Consider the following 22602-nt stretch of genomic DNA (forward strand, 5'->3'; position numbering starts at 1 on the left):
AAAGATCTTATCTTATTCTATTTAAAAACTTGAGGGTACTTTTAGAAAAAAAAAAATGCTTCAATTTTCAATTGATGGGAATTGAACTTTTCTATATCCCACATAAATTTTTTTTCCTATGAAACATATGAATCTTATTTCTATTAAAAAAACTACTTTATTATTTTTTTTGGGAAAACTCCAACCAAATATAAGGTGTTTCTTTTTTTTTCATTAGACTATATTTTTGTTCATCCTCCCACGAATCCAACGAGTCCGAAAAAGGAGGAATACCAACCAACCAATCGAAATCCTGGTGGATTGAATGATAAGTATACTATATACTATATACTACAAGGACTGTTTAGCTCTTTCTCATAAAATATTAATATATTGCACCATTTAGCGGTGGGTCACTAATGCCAACCTCCACCCAACCTTCATATTTTATACTCGTAACTGGCTGATATTAAACTAAAATTATGAATAGATTTATAGTGTAAGACTAACGGAAACCTGTATCTAATTATACGTAGTGATCATTGTCCTTACAACGATAGAGTCAACGTTTCTCATCAAATATAGAAAGGAGACATACCATCTAAAGTGATCAAAAGTCCCACCAAACGCACTCGTTTCCACGCTTTCCCGAAGGGAAGAGGAGTTCAGCCGAACCCACTGGCAGGCTGGTGTATTTCCCAATGCAGCTCGGATACTGCGCTAGCGATTTTGGGTAGGCTATTTTTATTTGAAACAAAAAATTTTGTCAAAACTCTTACAAGCATTACACATTGACTCTTAAATCAGCTCTAAGATCAAGGAAAAAACCTTCCTATGGTTCCAATATTAAATAATTTTTCCACCATATTTGACATTTGCTCTTTTTAAACTAAAATACTATTTTCTTTCAACATATAAATTTTATATCAATTTTTTTTCAAAAAATTGAAGTCCTCGATTTTTATTTTTTTTTTGGTGCCTATCATCTGGCTAACCTCGTTAGCATGAAATAGTTAGAATCAGTATGGACTGAAAATTTTCCTCCCAATCTTGCACATCTTTTTATTCCCTATTACCAATAATAATAATAATAATAACAACAACAACAACGCTAATTTTTCTTCGGTTATTGGCTATTGTTTTTTATTATAATACTATTATAACATAACGTCTATGATGATAAATATTATTTAAATATTTAATAGCCCAAAATTGCTTCGGCCTAAATGAATCTAAAATTTGAATGAGTTCGACGTGCATCCAAAGTCAAATGCATTGGATCGGATTCAGATTTAAAATTGAGATCCGAGTCTGCTTAGTAAAATTATTGAATTTTTAACTCCTAGCATATGAAACTTCGCCGGATACCTTAGGACAGAATAAAAAATATGACATACCAAAACATATTTAGGTGTATATACTTCACATATATATTTTCAATTTTTAATCAGTCATTATTATTTAATTAATCATCAATTACCTGTTACTCGTGATTTAATTTTTATAGCATGTATTATATGTTTTATTGATATACTTCTCAAAACAAGCATCATTTTAACTCGCTTTAACTCTTAAAATATAACCAGATAGACTTTTTTTTTCCCGAGTCCAAACTCTATCCTCCAATGGACCCCAAAAAATCTGGATTTAGTTCAACCTGGCCCTGACATTAACACAATAGCACCCACCACCGTGGCTTCTCATCTTGTTCCGTTTGTGACCACTAAATTTATATGCCAAAAAATAACACGCCAGGCAATGCCACCACAATTCACATACATAGGAATTTTGACCTCTTGAAATCATGATTTCTTTCGATCTAGAAAGCTTCGAACAAGGAGCACAGATGAAGGCGAGCAAATTCAGCTAACAAATTTCTAGCATGATAGGATGCATGCCTCTCACAGAGTTCCCAAGTCCGAAATGGTGCACCGATCCTTCAACTACAGTAAATCAGCATCAAATACTACCAAATTATACAGATGAGTTATAGTTGAATGAATCAGATTGAGAGCCTTTTACCAAAGATGAGAACTACTAATAGAAATAATCTATGCCAAAAGTGAAGAGCCAAGAAATGACATTGGTTGAAAGAAACAGAATCACCACAATTCCCATTCATTCACAGAACTCTGACCTTTGCAATCATGATTTCTTTCACACTGCCTGAGAAAACTTGCAAGAATGAAAAAAGAAAGGGGCAAGCAAATTCAGGCTACAAATTTTCTTTGGACAAAAATATGCATCTCTTCCAGAAAGCTTCTGAGCTCATGCTAATGCTCAGACTGCCCCTCCAACTGGACTAAAATAGCATCAAGAATTACCAGAGAAATTGTGCTCGACTCCTCACTCTCACCTCTCTTATAAGTACACTTTTCCCATTGGTTATGCGCCTCAACGAGAATTTGTCACTGAAGCATGATATACAAAGCACCTTGCATACGAGTCGGAACTCTGTAAGCTATAAGGAGAACAAGGGGACGAGGATTGTATCGAAGAAGGTAATCCGAGAAATTAGTAAAGGAGAGGGTTTCCCAAGTTGAGCTTAGGCTTTAACTCGTACCGGCAAGAATCTGATGGCAATCTTTTCACACTTCAGATCATGCAATCATAAGAAAATTTGATTTCACTAGTTCCAATCAAACTGAAGATTATTGAAGCTGTTAACTTGTCCGAGCCCTCCCAACAGCCTGTTTCCCATATCCTGTTGCTGTTGATGGTTCATGGCTGTTGGATCCTGTGAGATGTGATTCACTCCAACCCTCCCATTCATGCTCATAGTACTGTTCGCCATTGCTGCCATTGCTGCTCTTAACCCACTCGGTGTTGCCGATGAGCCAATCCCAGCCACGCTCCCAAACCCCATGCCGCCCATGCCTGAGCTGTTCGCCATGCCATTTCCAACCAAGCAGTTGCCTCCATTCAGAGCTGGTGTCAGATCATTAATTCCCTTCATCTCATTTCCCAAGGCATTGGCACCATTTAGCTGAGAGGGCATCATCATCTCTCGTAAGAAACTCTGCGACTCAGTTGGATCAGCTTCATGAGACACTGTTGATGGCTGCTGGATTGTAGACATATTCGCAGGTGAATTAGCAGAGCTCAAATGGGTGGTGTTATGCGAGGCTGGGGTTGTGTTGTTGTTTGATGTGGATGGTGTTGGCGAGGGGAATGGAGATGAAGGATTGGGCTGGGTCGGTGGCAGTGAATTGGAAGAACTAGCTGATGGTATTTGAACGGTGTTCCCACCACCATAGGGGCTGCCCATCTGGTTTTCTTGCCTGGAATTCAATGAGTTTTGGTGGAGGAGCGCAGCAACAGCAGATGCAGTACTGCTGGATGGCGGGGCATTAAGGGAATTATCAACACTCAGAACACCATTGCTAGCAGAAGTAAGTTGCGAAGCAGTTGCAAGAGTAGCAGTCTGATCATTGTGGTTGGAGATCTGGACAACAGTCTGCTGCTCCTCACGTTGTTGAGCTAGTTGAGAATGGAGGCCCGAAGACATAGATGTCCTTCGATGGAAGTTGATCAGGCTATCTGAACAAAATGTGACGATACATATGAACCCAAAAAGAAAAGAAGGTTAAAATGAGATCACAAATTAGATGAAACTTGACCAATGACCGCTACTAGAGCTTGACTTTGATATAGCAAGAAATTTCAATCTTCCATTTGGATGCATTATACATTCATGATATTTTGTGATTTGACATGTTTTATGAATTACGGCTCATGATTTATAATACCAAGCATTTGAACAAGCAGCGATATTTCATAGAATCCCTTCTCTTTCTAGCAATCAAACACTTACAAAATCAGAACTCTAAAAATTCAAAAATTTTAAATCATTGAAAAGGATAAAAACATGCTTATAAAATTAGAGACCTCCAAACAGCAAAAGTTCTCTTGAAGCTGAGGATTAACTGAAAGTGGCATTACGAAAATTTTCTTTCCCCTAAAATATCAGTTCACCCACATTAAGCAGATTTTACACTTAGTAATGTGTTTAAAAAATACATCACCACATAGGAGCTTCCATAGCAGGAAGACTAGCAGATGAGCAATGGAAAACATTTCCTTGCATTGTGAAATGGAAAAACTAAAACTTACCCATGGGTCCTCTCCCTGTTTCCCTGCTATAGTCAATCAGATCCTTCATACTGTTTACCACCTCTGATATCTGCAGAAGGATTGTTCAGCAACAGTGCATTTATTAGTTCCAAGACAAATCTTGCTTTGTTGAAGGGAAAAATATTCACAATAGGGATTACAAATAAAAGTGAAGGGATGATGCAGAACAAAGCATTTAAACACAACGTTAGCATTATGCATAATAAGAAACACATTATCCTGCTTGGTCACCGGCCAGATGCACTTTTCTTGATCAGTCAACAAGCAAAAAGCCATCCTACTCTCCCAAAGCAGTAGACTATATATATATGCCACAAACATCATTTAAAAAGAAAAGAATGATGCCCAAGGCAATTCATAAACCAATATTTTGCTCATAGACAAAACAAATGAAAGTTAATCAAGGCTAATTTATTAAGATGCTGGTTTGAGCATTAAACTCATGTTATAACTGTAATAAGATTTCTTTGCAGCCACCCTGATAAAAAGCTCAGGTTATAGAGAGATGAGATGCAATGAGAGTAAAAATTGTGATGTTGAAAAATTATCCCAGAGAAACCCCTAACAAAGTTGACATAAAGAATGTTCATACATGTGATCATAAGCACTTATAGAACTCCAAGAGGATCCAGACAAAGTTGGCAAACAAATAATTCATGTCATGTACTTCAGTACAGCTTTTATGCCTGTACTAGCCCGAATGTTCTATCTAGTTACCATGCTCACTTTGAAATCTCACAATCCCGTACCCTATTCCGGATTGCTTCATTACTCAATTCTGTTCCTTGCACCCAGATCTGCTCGTTGTTTAGATAACCAGGCTTTCAGCAAGCAATGTTCATTGCACTTCAACAAATTGAGATTACCAAATGTGCATGATGCTTCTAAAAGAAATGCTGGTCCTTTAAAATAATGCACTCTTGACCTCCTTTGCACCATGAAATGCGTTAGGGAACAACCTTAACAATTTTCTCACTTTTCTAACTTAAGCAAGATCAATATATCAATTGTATTTCTACTACAACAAACACATACTCTTTTTTAATGACTCTCAACTGTTGGTGCTTTTTGTGAAGTCTCTTTCACAAGCAACAATCTTGGATGCCACCTTCAGGTGCATAGTCACAAAAATCCTTGTATGGGATCATCAAACATGTGACATACTTCTAGATTTATGAGTGTTGTCGTCTTTGTTTTCAACCTGATGCTTATTGGCTCAGCCGACCCCAAGTCACGACAATCATCTAAAGACAATTTTTTTAATTTACATGATGATGCAACTCTCTTGTGATCTTCCCAAAATGTCGAACCCACACCCATTTCTTGAGCATTTTATAAAAAATGCTTCTAAAATATTCACTACCCAAAATATCTTGACATCTCCAAATTATGACACAACTATCTAATGTGGTTATCATGCCATGATCATGAAAGTACAAATTTCTACCAGTTAAACAGAATCAACTAAAATCACAATATTAATATTTATTTTTTTTCAGTTTAGTAGAAGAGTGTTTATTTGAAACCTAAGCACCATGCACGAATATACTTCTACTGTCAGAGCATTTTAGATATCCTAAAATCTTGGTTAATAGTGATCAAACAAACCAGAAAAACATGCCTAATTCAACCTTACAGATGGCACTACTTTGCCCTCCAACTTGTAATTGGCACTCAGTTTTCCATGCACACAGACGTCTCTGTATTGGTTCATCTGTCACACACATTATCATTGTATAACAATTTTGTCTACCTTTGTCTAGTGCCCTGCCCAAGGAAAAGTGATGATTCCACTTGATGCTTACAAAGGCAGTTGGGCATGTGATTTATGCCTCTAGACACCAAGATTAGCTCATGGAGGCAAGTGATTCATGCTCTCATAACATATATTTCAACATACAAATTATTGAACTAAGAATAGAGAAGATTCCATGATCAAAAAATAGTTGAGGCAAGTATAGCAAGCAAGGAATCATTACATATAGAAGATCAAGAATTCAGATGAATAGGTTGATCCTATCACCATGTTAGCAGAAACAGTATCAGACAGCAGCCTACCTGAAGACAACGAACATATCTCTTTGTATATCCTAAATCATTTACTAGTGGTACCTCCAAAGCTTTAGCCAACTGGCGAGCAGATGCCACAAATCTGTTGATCAATTCCAGAAAATTCTTAACTAAATTTTGCTTGTTCAGATAAAACAATTACATAATATTTTACAAAAAAGCTGCTTGTCATTTACCATGCCCCATTAACTATCATCATAAGAATATCAAGGGATATTTAAAAAAAAAACAAGGTACTCCAATGTGAAAAAGAAACTCGTAAAATGGTATCCAAATGTAGAAACAATATCATTTTTCGATGAAATGGCATGGCACACAAATAAGATCTCCAGTGACTAGGAACTTAAAAGCATGTAACATCCATTTTTTTAAGTGTAATTTTCTTGGTAAGACAATACAACTACTAGCTGGAGTGATATTTAAAAAAAAAACAAGGTACTCCAATGTGAAAAAGAAACTCGTAAAATGGTATCCAAATGTAGAAACAATATCATTTTTCGATGAAATGGCATCGCACACAAATAAGATCTCCAGTGACTAGGAACTTAAAAGCATGTAACATCCATTTTTTTAAGTGTAATTTTCTTGGTAAGACAATACAACTACTAGCTGGAGTCCCTCATCCAGACAATGTCTACCTAAAAGAATAAGCTTCATTAATATGATGGGCACTCATCCATATAGAAAACCCAGCTGCTGACAAACCATTCTTGCTAGACCTTTACATTACTCAGACCCACTGGTTTAACACCAAGTATCCACACCTGATACTCAGAAATCAGTGTGTATATGATACTTGGATATAGGTTCAAAAGAATAAATTCTTACAGGCTAGAAGATCTGAATCTTAGAGACACACCTGTGCCTGACACTAATAGCCAAGTGCTGCAAGAAACCCCAATCTTTTTAAAGTTGGTTGACCTACAGCAAATTTTGGAAAGTGGAGGTTTAGCATTGTCTAGCTGTATAACACAGTTTCATCAACATACCCCATGGCCACAAAGTCGCCTCAACACATGAGTTAGCTGTCTTCTTCATTGTTGCCTGCTTAACGCCTTTCCTACCAACTCAGCTGTCCACAATTCTCCACAGCTGCGCACCTTGATCTTCAATCCAGCACCTTTAATATGAAGTTTAAGGCTCTCTTTCTCCCCATTCACTTGACCATGGGTATTTACCTTTCATTAATCTTGCTAAGCAGTTGCTTCCACAGGTTTCATTACTACTTATTTCTTCATTGCCTTATGATCCATGTTGCATGTGCCTTCTTTGCCTCCAAAGGGCTATAATACTTTGTCTTGACAAACACACCAGGCTAAAAACCTAATTCTAGACAATCACCTAATGAACAATTTTTATATATTACAAATCCCAAGGGCTATCCATGGCATCCATCTTTGTTCTATTAAACTACCCACCTGCTATATAGGAAGCCCCTTGCATCCTATAAATAAATGTATTTCTTGCTAATCATGTCCCTAATTTCAGAAACAGCCACAACACAGCTTCTCAAAAAGAGAATGTTAACAACTTTCTTCATCTATAGCACAAAATGCACTATGGTTCAGGAACCTACCCCCATAACCCGAAGATTTGCCCTGAATGGTCAGCTAAAATTCTCCATGCAAAACATGACATTTCAATCTAGAAACAACATTTCCCAGGTGATATATGCTGGAAATTGATCCTTTAATACTGCATTCTTCTACAATGCAATTGGCACCACATGCCAGAAAATAGATCAATTACTCTTTCACCCAGTTCATATCAGAGTGCAGCTAGCCGTGCAAGTGGTCAGGTCACTTTCCAGTCCATCTCATCTGAAATCCAACCTGGAACCAGCATAGGTATAAGATTTAGGCATACATCCAACATATAATTTGGTGGGTCTAGTCTCCTTTTCTGAAATCACGTATGCGTTGAGTTTACATTTGACGGGCCAAATATAATTTCTTGAATTTGTTTTCCCAAGGTCTAATTGGATCTGTTCAGGTTCAATCAGGCTAACTTTATTTTTGCAAGTCCATATTTCTAGGAAGATGTACCATCATGAATGCTATTCATAGATAACAGAGAATTGGTTAATGAGAAAATTAGTAGGCTAAATGTTAAATTGGATTCATAAAAGAAAATTACAAAGAATAAGGGCATAAGAATTGGCATATTAAATACAAAGTATACATAATGCAATTTTAGTAAAAATAGAGACAGATTAGGTTCCTATTAAGATTGACTGACCAGAGACACCGGAAAGTGATAGAGTGCCTTATTTAAGATCTGATATACAATATAATAGAGAGATTGATGAAGATATTTTTTGTAGGCTCAATTTGGCAGAATTTTTGGTGGGCCAAAAAACACTTTCTGACCCTCCAAAAGTATTTTTGGATATAATAGAGATGTTTGATAAATCGGAAAGTTGTTTCAGTTTTGCTAGAAAGCTAAAACAGCTTCTTGGAAGAAGCTCCACAATGGAGCTTCTTCAGAGAAGCACCTTTAGCATGCGTAGGGAAGCTATTTTGATTTATTTTATTTTCTTTTAGACCAAAATACCCATAATAAAATATTACAATTATAGAAAATGTCCCTTAAAATATTATATTAATAAAATATTAATATATAATGTTAATAATTATAATATTTTATACTTTTATTATTGTATTATACTATAAATATAATATCATATTACGTTATATCATAATACATTGATATGTTATGTTATATAATATCAAATTATGTTATATTATTATGCTATAGTATACAATATATATTACTATATTATAATAATATTATATTATATTACAGTAATATTATACTATATTATATATTTATATATTAAAACATATTATATTTTATTATGCTCTATTGTATAATACTATGCAATGTTCTTTATGGCCATTTTGTCATACCAAAAGTACTTTCTTAGTTTGTTTACCAAACACATATTAAAGTTCCACAACATTTTAGAAATATAGTTACCAAACAGCAAATAGTTTGTTATAAAAGCTCTACTTTCGAAAGTTCTATCGCCAACAACTCTGCCAAACAAGGCCTTAATAGGATAGGAGCCAGGCAACTTAAATGGAAATGTTATAAAAGGCTGCAATGTTGCTAGGCTAAAAATATTTGGTAATGAAGAGATTTAAAAAAAAAAAAAAACAAATTGGGTGTAGCAAAAATGAGAATACTTAGGATTTGTGTTTAAACTAGAAAAGATAGATAAACAAATGAATATAATATGGGAGTTATTTGAGTTACACAAACTAATAACAAGATGATGGAGACTTGACTAATATGGTCCATGCATCTATAACGAAGATAAAACAAGAGTCAATTAAGAGAAGGTGCTTTAATTTGTGGGAAGTATGTAATAAGAGGGGAAGGACTAAGGTAACATGGATGGAAGTTAAGAAAAAAAAATATAAAGAATGGCTTAAAATAACATCAAAGGCAGTCCTAAATTGAATTCCTTAGTGAATGAGGATTCAAAAAGCCAACCCCAAATAGATAGAATATGGTTTGATGGCAATGGTTATCCTATACCAACACATGATTTGAACATCAGGTTTGCTACCATCTAGATCAGGTCAGGCAACAGTCCTCACAACCATCTTGTACCCTAAGGCGTCATTTGGTTCATAAAAAAGTGAAAGAAAGTAAATCAACAAATAAAAATTTTAAAAGAAAACTAAGAAATTTTGCTCATAACTTTCTCACAATACAATATCTATTTGGGAAAAAACAATAGGCCTTGTAGAGAAAATTTAACTCCTTGCTTCTCCATGTTTTTCTCTATTCTCATCAGCTATCATATGACTTCACCACTCCTACAAATGCCTCTCTCTACCAGAGGCACGCAAGGAGGCTAGGGACCAAGGTCCTGCCCCAGAAAACTGAATTATAGACCTGAGACAGCAGACCCAACCAGTAAAGGAGGCTGCACAGAACCATGCAACGCATCCAAGTCATGCTGTGCTAGGGACCCAGGTGGGAACCCCATCTAAGGAAAGCACCTAGGTGTTGCCTATTCCATCTTTTAAAACAATGTTAGCAACTTTAAGAAGAAGTCGATAAAACAAAATCTGTATGGTTCAGGTCAATATAAGCTAATCCATAGCATATAACCTTCCTAATTACTAGTGCATGAGCTTCCTATGCTATCAAGTTGTAGACTATAACAACTCCAATGTGCATTTCCTGCCAAAGAAGAAAAAAAAGCTACGTCAAGCATGTTTGTGGTGTTAAGGCATGTAAAAAGTTGTTCATGTCATTTTGTATGACAAGTTACAGGAAAATGTCAATGGAGACATATCAGACAATAGTGAGCATATTATATATTTAGGATACATCATGGTCTCGGATTTCCAAAGATCAATTAATAAGCTATGCTATCTATTTCCAATCCTTTCATAGGCTGTTTATCTTCCTATGCTCATGTGCGCTGGCATATTACCATGCCAATGCCTCAATTGGCACTAGTATCATACACAAATTCAGATCTTGACATACATATGTCATCCATATATGTATATATGTATATGTATATGGATGTACATACGTATGTACATGTATATGGATATATGTATGTATATGTGTATGGATATATGTATGTATGTACATGTATATGCATATATGTATGTATGTAGATGTATATGCATATATGCATGTATATATGTATATATGTATGTATGTGCATGTATATGTATGTATGTATGTACATGTATGTATGTATGTGCATGTATATGTATGTATGTATGTGCATATATGTGTATGTATATATGTGTATATGCATATATGTATATATACATATGCCTATACACATACATATGTACATATACATATCCAAACCCTTCCCCCTTTTCCAACTGTCATTTTTCTTCCAAAGTACCTTCCTGTCAAACCATGAAAGGAATCTACAAAGAGGTATGTTCTTTCTATATCTGAATGATATAGCTTGGATTCCCAACTATAAAGGAATATATTTTACCAAACAAGCAATCCATACCGTGCAAGCTGATGCAGGAGGTAGGTAGGGAAGGGGAGACAGAGAGGAAGAAGAGAAGAAGAAGAGGAGAAAGGAGAAGAGAAGGGAGAAGAAGAAAGAAGAAGAAGGCTAATTTTCATTCATCGCTCATTAACCCTAAACAAATGCATGCCCATATATATAGGGTTACAAAATAACAAATAGGTCCCTACAAAGAAAACAATCCGAAAAAGATCCTCAAATGACAATATGCAAATAAATCCAACCAACATAAAATAAAATAACATAAATCAATCCAGCCACAACGAAAATGGTTGGACCGTCCTCCTGCGACGACCGTGACCCCGCAAAACAATTAGTCCGATACTGGTGTCCGCACCACAAACCTTCTATGTTCTCATTTTTTTCATGGCAGACCATGATTGGACCCTACATAGCTTTTTCTTGCATAGTTGTACTCTTCTACAGTTCTAGCACTATTCCTAACAACTGTGTATCCATATTAATGAGGTTTTTTTTTTTTAGGGGGGGTGGGTGAAGAATGGGATAAAAAATGAGGTGCTGCTTGATAATTTCAAGATTTCAAGGATGCAATTGTTTTATTGCTAAAATGCATGTTAATGATATTATCTAAATATTTCATATGTTGCATGGATATCTAAAATAACATAGAGTGACTTTGTTATTTAAAGATTTCATGTATGCAATTTATACAAAAATGCAGGATAATGACAATACTTCAACATATTATCCAATAATAAAAAAACTGCTCTATACTATGCTCGAAATCCTTCATTGAATTTTAGTGTTCACTCTCTCCAGGATATAAACGATAAATGGAGAACAAAAAAAATTAATACTTGGATATATAGTACTGCAATAATTAATATATTATATATTAACATATTATTAACATATTATATTGTCATTTATCAAGACAACCCTTCAACCAAATTATGCCAGCTAGCTAATAGTTATATATTTATGCATATGCATATTCTTGGATAAATATACATATATATATACATTTATGCATAAAATATTTAGCAAAAAGACTAATTCATCGGTTTGGAGTAAATCGCACAAAATGTAATTTGCCATTCCATGATATCTGAAAAAAGCCAAATCCACCGAAAGAAAGTTCTTCTGAACATTTCTATATATGCATGTACACTATAAACTTGCATATATGTATAAAGTAACCAAAAACATACTCAAGCACAATTAGATAAATTAAGGCAATTTGAAACAACAAAGAGAAGAATTCAACATAAAGCACACATTACTCAATAGGCTGTAGAAAAGGTAGACTTACGAATTACAAGTATTTTGCAACTCTTGGGTAGATAAGCCAGATGATGCATTTTGAACAGCATTCTGATATCTCTGCACTGCAGCTCCAAGTTGACTAACCTGAACAGAAGCATCAATTATCTCAGGCCAAAAAAGCTGAAGTTGAACCGCGAGCCAGCAAAAGTAATAGTTAAGCAATACAAGCATCAATTAATACCTGGGGTATTAACAATCTCCGAGGAATAAGCTCCTCGTGATGCCTAGCGCAGAACTCCCAGGAACAAATCTAGAAATGAGGGGAAAAATATATGATGACTGATACTGTTCCCAGAGAGATGAAACAAAACAAGATGTCTTATAGTATGCAACAGACAGCTTCTTCAATAGTATCTTACCTTTAGATCAGGGGAGAAAACAACCCTCAACTGACCTTCACGTACCACACGTAATTGCTCGAATACACTCTCTTGAATTGCTTTAGCATAATCCAGGACAACCTGGCCTGATGCATTCTGATACTCACGGGGCATGTCGACATATAAAAGTTCCTCCAACATACCACTAGCATATTTAATTTGGCATAGCCTTGGCAGAACCTCGACAGTTGTTTCTGAAATTACAGATGAGAAACAGGCAAAATGAAATAACATAAAAAGCAGCTCTCCAGTGCAATATAGATAACAGTAAAAATCATGAATCTTCGTTGATTTGAAGGTAAATCAACAGAATGCACAAGGAAAATACGAATACATGAACCAGGAGAGTAAATACCAAAACCACGGCCAGGTTTACGATTGCATATCTCACAGTGCCACACATCCTAAAATATCAAGGTAAACATGCATTAGCACATTCATAAAAACAAAAAGTCATACACAAACAAATATAAAGGCTACCATCACTTAACTGCAATGATGCAAAGACATTGAGCAGGCAGCCCACAACTCAAGCATAATCAGGGAAGAACAGAAAAAAGATTTACTTCAAATATCACCATCAATTACCCAAGCCATACATGCATTTATACAGTTAGCTCATTCTTCTCATCAGATTCAGACATACCTGAGGAAAAACACCGGTGGTCTGACGCCCACTTCCATAGAGAGAAACACACCACCTCTTCTTGGCATTGGGAGCAAAGTACTCATTAACAAATTTTCGCCAGAACTCAATATTGTTATCCTTCATGAGGGGAAAGTAAATGTCAGTGTAAAAGAAATAATGCTGCTTCTGCCAGGTCGGCAATGAAAATAGTCAAACGCACTCGCAGTAAAAGAGGCTTACTTCTGGTCTATGCTGTTGATGATACATGTAATGGGTCAAACGCCGTGCACACATTCCGGGTTCATACAACGGTTTCCCTTGAGGTCTCAAAGGAAGACTTTGTTGAAGCTGTTGTTGCAACTGGTTTCTTTGCTGAGGTAAGGTCTTATGAAGCTGCTGCTGCTGCTGCTGCTGTTGTTGCTGCTGCTGCTGCTGCTGCTGTTGCTGCTGCTGCTGCAGCTGCAAGAGCCTCTGCTGCTGTAAGAAATTAATCCGAGCAGCTGCAGCCGGTGATGGCTGCCTTGACATTTGGAGTAACTGCTGCTGCTGCTGCTGCTGCTGCTGCTGCAGAAACAATGATGAATCGGAATGTTGACGTTCCAATTTAACAGGGCCCAAGCTTCTTATTGACTGCAGCTGCTGGGGTTCCATTTTCACAGCACCCAGACTGCGCAGTGATTGCAATTGCTGTGGTGGACCATTACTATTAGAAGGGCCCATCTGTGGCTCTAACTTGACAGGACCCTTCTGTGGCTCCAACTTGACAGGACCCATGCTGCCCATGTTGCCCAATCCTCCCCTAAGCTGTGTTTGCTGCTGGTTGTGAGGCATTGAAAACTGTTGCTGGAAGTTCTGTATTCCCTCAAACTGCTGCGGTTGTGATTGATCTGACGCAGGAGGAGGATTTTGGAAGTGCTGCCCCTGAGCGGGGCCAGATGAAGAGGTGAAGGAGAGAGGATCAGGCTCAGAGGAGCCTAGCATATCAACTGCACCTCCAACACCACCTCGCTGTTGGAGATTCACCGGAGGATTGGAGAGCCCACCACCAGACACAGGCCCTCCGTTTCCAAATGAGTGGTTAAGGAGGGACGACACATTGGAGATGTTACCCAGCAAACTCATATTGTTGCTGTTGTTGTTAAATTGTGTTCGAGGAGAGACCAAGGAAGAGAAGGGTTGCTGAGAAGGGATAGAATTAGCCTGGGATCCGCCCAACATGCCGGAGTTTGTTCGCAGAAGAGATTGAGGGACCGACTGGGCTCCACCAACCGGAGTTGGAGGCCCGGAAGGCACCATTTTTGCTCAAGGGGATGGAGCTGGTGCTTTATGGAGACCGAGAAAAGGAAATTTTTGTTGCACGGGCATAAAGATTTAGCAAGAAGAACAGAAAACAAACCTTGAAGACTCTATATGGGCCCTTGAAAGCAAGAAAGGACTGCTGCCAAACCCGGAGACAGATAAAGAATAAAACCAAAGCGAAGTAGAATCCAAGACATACGTTCTGGTCTGCAACATCCGATAAATTATACCCCGTGTTCAAGAACCCCTTTTTTATTCAATCTTACAAAAGGCCAGTAACAGGACCTCACATATGCCCCTAAAAACCCGATCTTTTTTAACTCTTTTCTTTCTTCTCCATTTGCTTTCCACAACCACCAATAAAAGTAGAAATCTGGTCACAAAACAGAACAAAATGGTAAAATATCAGAAGAAAGGAGGATGAAAATGCTATCTTTCCCCAAAACAGAACAAAATGCTATAATATCTGAAGAAAAAGGATGATAAAAATGCTATCTTTTCCCATAAATGGAAACCAAGCAAGCAGAGCACCTTCAAATGAGATCAAGATTCGATCTTTCGTTTTCTAAAACCCCATAAAAACAATCTTTTCCTCTTCGCGTGAGATAGAACAACGCCGTGACGGATTCCGACACCACAGGAACCGACCGCAAATATCCCTCGATCGTCACCTATATCATAAAACTCCGCGCCGAATCCCACGATCCGGGCCTCGGTCGGATCCAATTCCTTGCAAGTAACGGTATGGAAGTCGCCAACGACGACCGGCGGAGAGGTGGAACCACGAACCTAAAGAAAAGCGATTGGAAGCCGAGGATCGAAGCGACTTACACGGTTGAGAGTCTCCAGAAGAGGCCTCGGTTCAGTACATCGGAAGATCTCCCCCAGCGATCTCTTCTCTTCTCTGGATTGAACTCCACATTCTAGGGTTACGGTTTCCTTCGATCTCGAGCTCTAAAAAGGAGATTGCTTTTATCTCCGCGACTGCTGTCTGCTTTTCACTCTGAATTTTTCAAAAACCAAAGAAAGAAACAAATCTTTTCTCCCCTCCGGTTTTCTTCCTCTCCCAGATTGAGTGTTGAGTTCTTGCGGACGTCAAAGTTACTTTAGATTTGATTAAATTTTTGATACATCCACCGCATTTATTTTTTGTTATTCCCCTCCTTTGACCTGCAAGTGGAGGTTACAATTGCAGCTTCCCCCACTTTTCATATAAGCCCCCAAGTATTTCACAAACTATGAATAAGCACCTAGCATCACGTAACCGCACAGTTCTTAGATTTAAAAAGGTACTGTTAGAATCGCACGAGAAATATCCAAATGAATAAGGTCAACAGAATCTTTCAAATTTTTTCTTTTACTATATTCAACTCTGTATATTTTTTTATCCATAAAGTACAATGAATGCACAAAAATAGTTGTAACAAAGTCTTTGCCATTCATATAAAAAGCTACTCTAGAAGGAATATTTTTATGTGGTAAGGTGCTAATAATTTAATAACTATTTTTATAACTTTAAAATATTTTAATTTGTATTTCTACCAGTCATTTCGATATATCGAAAGAGATCCGCAATCCAATGAGGCTACTATAAGATATTTACTCATAGGTAATGTTGTAGGGTCCCGACCGGCACAGTATCTTTCCGCTAAGGGGCTGTATTGTAGAGATTCCTAAATTTAGTCCCATATCGATCAAGTAGCGGAAAGGTTTGTGCCTTATAATGGAGGCTCAAAGCCTTTCCTCATGATGGTCTTTTGTGGGGCAAAATCGTAAGGGGTGGCTTCCGCCGCGAGTTTAGCGCCAGGCATGTCGACGATCCCCAAAGCGGACAATACCTTCTGAGAGACAGCTCGTTTTTCCTGCTCAGATCAGTTGGGACTATGCTGTTGATCGGGCGACCCCGGCAACAGATGGCGCGCCAGTAGGGGCCCCGACCGACACAGGACCTTCTCGTTAGGGGGGCTATGTTGTAGGCGTTTCTGAATTTAGTCTCATGTCGACCAAGTAGCGAAAATGTTTGTGCCTTATAATGGGGGGTTCAAAGTGTTTCCTCAGGAGGCGCCTTTTGTAGGGCAAAACCGTGAGGGGTGGCTCCCGCCGCGAGCTTAGCGCCAGGAGTAGTCGACGATCCCCAAAGCGGACAATACCTTCTGAGGGACACAGTTCGCTTTCTCTGCTCGGATCAGTTGGGACTGTGCTGTTGACCGGGCGACCCGGTAATAGATAATATTTAAAATATATGGAAATTATTGATCTTGACATATGCCATAAAAATGTGTACTGTACCATATTGTAAGTTGATGGGATGATTTATGATCAACCATACATAAAACCTATTACATGGTTCATAGAACATGCAATTTATAATGCTGAGACTTACAAGTGTATAAGCTATTTTATAGAATTTTTAACAATATATTTTCTTTTTACTATACATTTAGAATTATTTAATAATTTTTTGGTATCAAATATCATTCTAAAACTTCTTATTTAAAATTACGTAATCTATTAACTACAACCACCTTTGAATGTATTATTTTTATGTGTTGACATGACAAAATATAACTAAAAAAATAATATGTGTAGTATTCATTTTTCAATCATAAAAATATCTTTTCACAATCTATTGTCAAGTCAATAGATAAAGAGAAGGTGCAAAAAGATTATGGATTGGCCTAGCATCATTAGGCCATGTATTATATTGATTTATTGATTTCTTTGTTGTTATTTTATCAATGTTGAGATACATATCAAAGAAGTATAAACTAAATGTTTCATATTTGAATGCTATCCAAGATGACAATACATTATATCTATTTTCCACTTTAAAGGTTTATTTTATTCTTCTCCAAACTATTTTATTGAATTATTAAAGAAAAGGGTTAAATGGGATTGGAAAAAGGTTTAGGAAGAAGAACTTTGCCATTAAGTTACTTTAACTTACAAATATAGGTTTTAAACCATATTATCATAGCAAGATGATTGAACTATAAATACTCCTTTCGCTACTTCAAGCAAAAAAAGAAACTATAAAGAATGAGACATTACAAAAAAATTTAAGATCTTAATACATTAACAACATTGAGTTATCAGTTGAAATATAGTCATATCATTTAAGATAATAAGAGTACTATTGTTAGCAGATACTCTAGAGATTTTATTTATGGTTTAGTTTTAAAATAAAAACTTTCACGATAATTTTTATATTTCCCCCCCCCCCCCCCCCCCCCCATCTCAAAGTTGCTTAAATTTGTCGGTCCCTATGCACCATATAACCAACAACCATCTCATTTATCAATAACCCCATTCAGAGATGACATATCTTATTATAGTAAAGGATGATGGTGGTAGGATGATGATTTGGAGTCATTCTCTTTTTTTTTTTGGGTACAATAGCAGCTCACATGTAACAGATGTGAATGCGGCCAACAGAATCAGAAATCAAAATATTACATAAAGACTCTGGCACTGGCCCGTGGTCTATCCATGTGAAGTCTTCCGAGTGGTGAGTTGCATAGGACCCATCCAATCTGCCACACCATTCGCCTTTGAGTAGACGTGCGGAGCCTGATGGAAGGCGCACTCCCTCAATAATTTATGAATGTTGTGGAGCAAGGGCCGATCCTCAACTAAACGGCCTCGACTCTGGATCTACTCGATCACCGTGGCCGAGTCTCTCTCGAGGAGGAGTTTGGAGTCATTTCTTGAATAATAAAATTATTAGAAGTTTTTTTAAAAAAGAATCGAAGGAGTTTGTCATGATACAGGATCTCTTTTGGAGTTTTAAGTGAAACCTGTAATATTCTCTCGAGCCACCGGTTGTTGCCGGTTACACTAGCCGAGCAATGAGTACAAATATCAATGGCTTCCCTCATTCGCCACCCTTATTCTCTTCTTTACTCCCAAAAGGAGTCAAAATCTTCTTCTTCTCATTCTCTTTGGCATCATGCCATCCTCATCGTCGTTACCATCCATGGACTCATCCGTGCCACCGCCTACGGGATGGCGGGGTCCACGGTATCTTTTCTGTGGCCCAAAATGCCCTCGTACTTCTCTCCGAATTACGCCTCTTGGAGTTCTCAGGCGCGAAAGGGGAATCGCGGACCTCACGCGCTCCTCTCCAGATTCTCGCGGTGATCGTATGGTTTCCGTCACCGACGGGCTCCGCGGCTCCGCCGCTTCGCTACTGGAGGACCCAGCACGCTCGAGGGCGGTGACTCACCTGGCAGTGAAAGGGATCGCGGAATTTGAGACGTTGATGTTGCCACGTGTTGCTCTTTGTGTGGACAGGTAGTGGTAAGACTTCTTTGTCAAGGTCCATCAATCTGGACCGTCCATTAAAAAGAACTGCCTCCAAGTGACGAAATCTCTAGAAAAATCAGTGCTAACAAATAAATCTGTGTTGAATGACATTGTTAAACCATATTAGCGGAAACCCATTGAAACTGTTACTAATAGTTATAATATAACGGTTATTATTTATCTAATGATGTGTGATTTGAAATTATTTTATATTAAAATAATAGTTATTATGATGGCCATTATAATGATATTATACTCAAAATAATGAACAACAATAGAGATAATGGTATAAGTGTCAACATCATTATTCATTTAGTAGAATTATTATTTTATATGGCACAAATTATTTTGGAGTGAAAATTAGTTTTTTTTTTGAATTTTAAAAAGCATCATTTTTTTTAAAAAACTCAAAATGTAAATAATAATTGTTGTTCCTATCAAATAATTAGCAAGTATCATAATAAGATAATGGTCAAATGATAGTTATTATTTGGATACTGGTTATTAATATTTACTTGGTAATGGCTTTTTCCAAAGCCATTATAACATTCGGTGTGATTCCAAGCGGTGCCATGGGAGAAGAAGCAAGACAAATATTATTGCTTGTCGTATTAAAATATTTTTTTTAAATTTGTTCCTCTTTTAGAGAGAGGGGAGGGGGGAAAAATTATGCTTTCTCTAGCTTCCATCTTAAAAGAAAATTTAAAAGTCAAACAGGGATGGAAATCCTACTAAAGAAATTTATCAATTTTGTAACTTAAAAAAACCAAAAAAAAGAGAAAATTGCAACGCCAAGAGAAAATGTCTACGAAGAGAGAACATACGCATTCTCTTTTTTCCTCGTCAAGTCTTTCTATCTATCTTTTTCCTCATCAAACCGTCTCTCCCATCCGTAAGGTCTTTCTTCTCCTCTGAGTTTCTCTCTCCTCATCCAATCACTATCTTTTTCAAGATTTTTGCATCTAAGAGTTTATGAAATCTAAATAATAGTATGTATACAATTTTTTTTATGTTAGACAAAGTTAGGAAATTGTTTACTGGTATTGATAAATACCATAATCTGAAAACTATATATCGATTTGCCTAAAGGTGTGTATTAGCTTGCTAGATGACTAATTTGTTTGGTGTATGTCATGTAGCATATAAAGGTAAAAAGCATATTCTGAAAGATGTATATCGATTAACCTGTATGTGCATAGTCGATTATTATTAGGTGTGTATAAGAAAAAGCTTGTAGTATATATTAGAAAGTCAATGAGTATGTATTACCTAACCATGTAGTATATATTGGTGAACACGATGTTTTGAAAACTATGTATTAATTTACTTAGATTTATGTATGGGTTGCTAGATGACTAATTTGTTAAGTGTATATCACCTGATCGTGTGCTATGTACTGATGAACACCATATTCTAGAAATTGTGTATTTACCTAAATATGTATGCTAAATGACTAATTTTCTTCGTATATATTATCGGGTCGTGCAATATGTACTAGTAAAAAGCATGTTTTGAAAATAAAAAAGAAAAAGGATGCCATATGCGACTTCCTTTCTTTTTTTGGTTTTTTCCTAATCATATAGCCGATTACTCCATCAGTACTAAGAGTCTTTAACTTTTGAATTCCTTCTTTAAAATAGGCACTAAGGGAATTGTGGCAAATTAAGAAGCTTGCCCCATATCCAAGACTTTCACATACTTCTTAAGAGTTTAAAATATCCTTGGATATATAAGAGTTCTTTTCCCTTCATCTTGTTCTTTTTCTGACTTTTCTTCCTCACATGTTGTAGTAACTATTATCAAGCTCTCATCCTCTTTCTATATCTTAACCTTTTATTTTATATCTACTATTTTAATGGGACAAATTTACATGACGATTTTTTTTTTTTTTTTGCAAAGGAGCACCATTTTATAATTGATTATTATAGCTGAATATATCTTTTATAGATAGATCTTTTAATTCAAGAGGAACAACAATTTATTGTGGATCAATTTGGCCATTTGGGATAGGTCTAAATAAGGTTTGGGAGCAAGATCTGTTATCCAAGACTCAATTATTAACAAGCCAGACAAACTATAATTTTTTTTCTTCGATAATACTTTAATTAGGCATAAGTTCTAATCTAGAAGGAATTAGACAATATAATAAGATATAAAATTCATATTGAAGTTGAGATCTAACTCTGCAATGAGTTTTACTCGAACATAATTTTTTTTAATTTTAGAATTATTTTTGGAATAGAAGAGAAATTTAACATGAATTTTGAGAACTAGACCTCACTAGTATAAATAAATGGCATGAAAGCAAAAAGGACTAAAAAAACTTCATCATGTTTCAAATTTTTCTATGAGAGATCTAAGTTGAACTTATTGAAGGAAGTGCATTCTGCTCTTTTTTGACTATATTATGCTTTGAAAGGCAATACTACAAGAGAAATATTACATATATATGTGTGTGTCTTTTTCTGTTTCATAGATATTTCATTGGGACACTTCCAAGAGTTTTGCAAGAGTTTCACAAACTTTTTAAGAGTTTAACATATCCTCGGATATATAAGAGTTCTTTGCCCTTCTTCTTCTTTTCCTGATTTTCTCTCTCACATGTTGTGATAACCATTATCAAACTCTCATCCTCTTTCTATATCTTATTTTTTATTTTATATCTACTATTTTAATGGGACAAATTTAAATGATGGCTTTTTTTCTTCGCAAAGAAGCACCATTTTATAATTGATTGTTATAGCTGAATTTATCTTTATAAACAGATCTTTTATTTCAAAGCAATAACAAATTTATTGTGGATCAATTTGGTCATTTTGGATAGGTCTAAATAAGGTTTGGGATGGAAATCCTATCTTTGTTAAACATAAATTATTCAAAGTTTACTTTGCTATACTTGATCTCTTTGGTTATAGTTATTAGTTGCCTACTAGGCTATCAATTCTTCTTTCTCTCTTTCTCAGCACTCAGGGTATTGGCTATGATGGGTAGAGATTGCACAGTGAGCTTAGATCAAACTCCTAGACTTAGTTGGACTAGCTCTACCTTTACAATTTTATTTGGGACCCTCCTTAATGTCATGGTTTAGCATAACTCCTTTCGGTGATAGGTAGAATATCTCCTTTTACGATTGACTTATCTTTCCAATCAGGCTGAGACACTGCTTCCGAATCCATGGATTCCTAATCTGTAGTTGTTGCACTATAGTTGATCCTAGTCGCCTTGTCTTTGGCCGCCTCCTCCGACCAATTGTATTTCCTACCATTTTTGGAGGGTTTGATGACAAAGTTTGACTAAAGGAATGCATGAAATATCTTTATTACTGCTAGGCCCAGAAAGGCTTGTTCCAATCAGATGAGGCAAATCAAGTTATTCCTAAATTGTGAAAGTCTTTGAATTGAATATAGAGCTCGAGTCAACTACTAAATTTCACGCCCATCACACTCTCGAAGTCAGGTAGGCCTCTTGAAACAATAAAAAGTGGTTATATTGAT

At 36.4% G+C, this 22602-nt stretch overlaps 1 protein-coding gene across 2 annotated transcripts; it reads right to left on the minus strand.

The window, feature by feature from the left end:
* Positions 1–2042: 2042 nt before the first annotated feature.
* On the minus strand, positions 2043–15905 carry LOC103723792 (transcriptional corepressor SEUSS-like). Of its 2 annotated transcripts, none has more exons than XM_017846797.3 (10): positions 15635–15905; positions 13745–15176; positions 13523–13642; positions 13232–13280; positions 12856–13070; positions 12678–12746; positions 12483–12580; positions 6172–6265; positions 4093–4162; positions 2043–3519 (listed from the first exon to the last, which is right to left on the minus strand). In XM_017846797.3, exons 2-10 carry the CDS (start codon positions 14798–14800, stop codon positions 2609–2611), a joined length of 2682 nt encoding a protein of 893 aa, XP_017702286.2. In that variant the 5' UTR covers positions 14801–15176; positions 15635–15905; the 3' UTR covers positions 2043–2608. The 2 variants fall into 2 exon arrangements, with proteins under 2 accessions (XP_017702286.2, XP_017702285.2); XM_017846796.3 differs by having other exon boundaries at positions 15335–15905.
* Between the last annotated feature and the right edge of the window lie 6697 nt (positions 15906–22602).

This window comes from Phoenix dactylifera, chromosome 7 (genome assembly GCF_009389715.1).
Source record: "Phoenix dactylifera cultivar Barhee BC4 chromosome 7, palm_55x_up_171113_PBpolish2nd_filt_p, whole genome shotgun sequence".
Classification (NCBI taxonomy): Eukaryota; Viridiplantae; Streptophyta; class Magnoliopsida; order Arecales; family Arecaceae; genus Phoenix; species Phoenix dactylifera.

Bases quoted from the DNA above. Each gene is read 5' to 3' on its own strand.
- LOC103723792 (XM_017846797.3), bottom strand. From the start codon at position 14,800: ATGGTGCCTTCCGGGCCTCCAACTCCGGTTGGTGGAGCCCAGTCGGTC. The intron at 13,643-13,744 runs GTAAGCCTCTTT...CCCCTCATGAAG, and splicing joins ATCAACAGCATAGACCAGAA to GATAACAATATTGAGTTCTG. The intron at 13,071-13,231 runs GTATTTACTCTC...CTGTAATTTCAG, and splicing joins TAAACCTGGCCGTGGTTTTG to AAACAACTGTCGAGGTTCTG.